The 971-nt window shown below is 48.5% G+C and overlaps 1 protein-coding gene across 1 annotated transcript; it reads left to right on the forward strand.

Annotated features, from left to right (window-relative positions):
* Positions 1–396: 396 nt before the first annotated feature.
* LOC119591353 lies at positions 397–971 on the forward strand (the record flags this gene model as incomplete). Its single annotated transcript, XM_037940089.1, is given in 2 exon segments — positions 397–581; positions 766–971. Coding segments are annotated over 2 exon segments (334 nt in total), but the record flags the coding sequence as incomplete, so codon positions are not given.

Genomic DNA, 971 nt, shown 5'->3' on the forward strand with positions numbered 1-971 from the left:
AAAGCGGTGAAAAGTGCACAGTGAGAAATTAGATATGCGTTGTTGTTAAAGTGATATCTTTCCATATTAATTTATGTTTATCTCGATATACATCTGCATACAGACATCTTATATAAAAGCACACGTACATACACACGTTTAGATACACGGATGTATAAAATGATAGAATCAAGTTTCAGGTTCCACTGGTGATAGCTACGGTATGGTGGTTCTTTTGGCACATGAACGGATTCTTAAACACTGTCTGATCATAAATTAAAATGCCTTGGGATTCTGAGCTACTCTATGCGGCATGCATACGGACGCATGCACACATACCCTCCCCCCCCACACACAAGCACATAAACGTGTCTACATCTCTTTCCCTCACGAACTCCTGTGAACGCCTTCCCGCAGGAGACCTCAGGTAGCCCTTCTCGTACTGGCGGTCGCAGCCGTCGTGTCCAACGCCCAGGAATACAGCACTGAGGAAGTCATTAGGAACCTGCAAACCACAGCAGACGCAGAGGAGTTGGTCGACTGTGTTCTCGGCACCCGCCAGCCCAGACTGCCCTGTAGGCAGATGTTCTTGGATTTCAGACGTGAGTTCATTGCGCTGTCCAGCGGTTAGTGAGCAAGAACAACACTGTACTGTTGCTCAGAATGTAGGTCTATAATCAAGACAGAGAATAAAAAGGGTAACCGCAGCAACAGATACTGGTAGATTTACACGAGATATTGACGACAGCGATACCATTACTATACCGATATGTCTTCGTTTCTCAGGTTTCTTGCCCGACATCTTCGAAAATAACTGCCGCGGATGCTCGGATCAGCAGAAGGGCGTGATGCAGGAGGCAGCGGTGTTCCTGCAGAGGAATCACAAAGACTACTTCAACCGACTCTCGCGGGGCATCAGGAGGTCCTTCGGTTGAGCCGCCGCGCCTGCCGTCCCTTCAGCATGGATCCTGGCCCTGCCTTGAGGCTCTTGC

Source organism: Penaeus monodon, chromosome 28, assembly GCF_015228065.2.
Source record: "Penaeus monodon isolate SGIC_2016 chromosome 28, NSTDA_Pmon_1, whole genome shotgun sequence".
NCBI lineage: Eukaryota > Metazoa > Arthropoda > Malacostraca > Decapoda > Penaeidae > Penaeus > Penaeus monodon.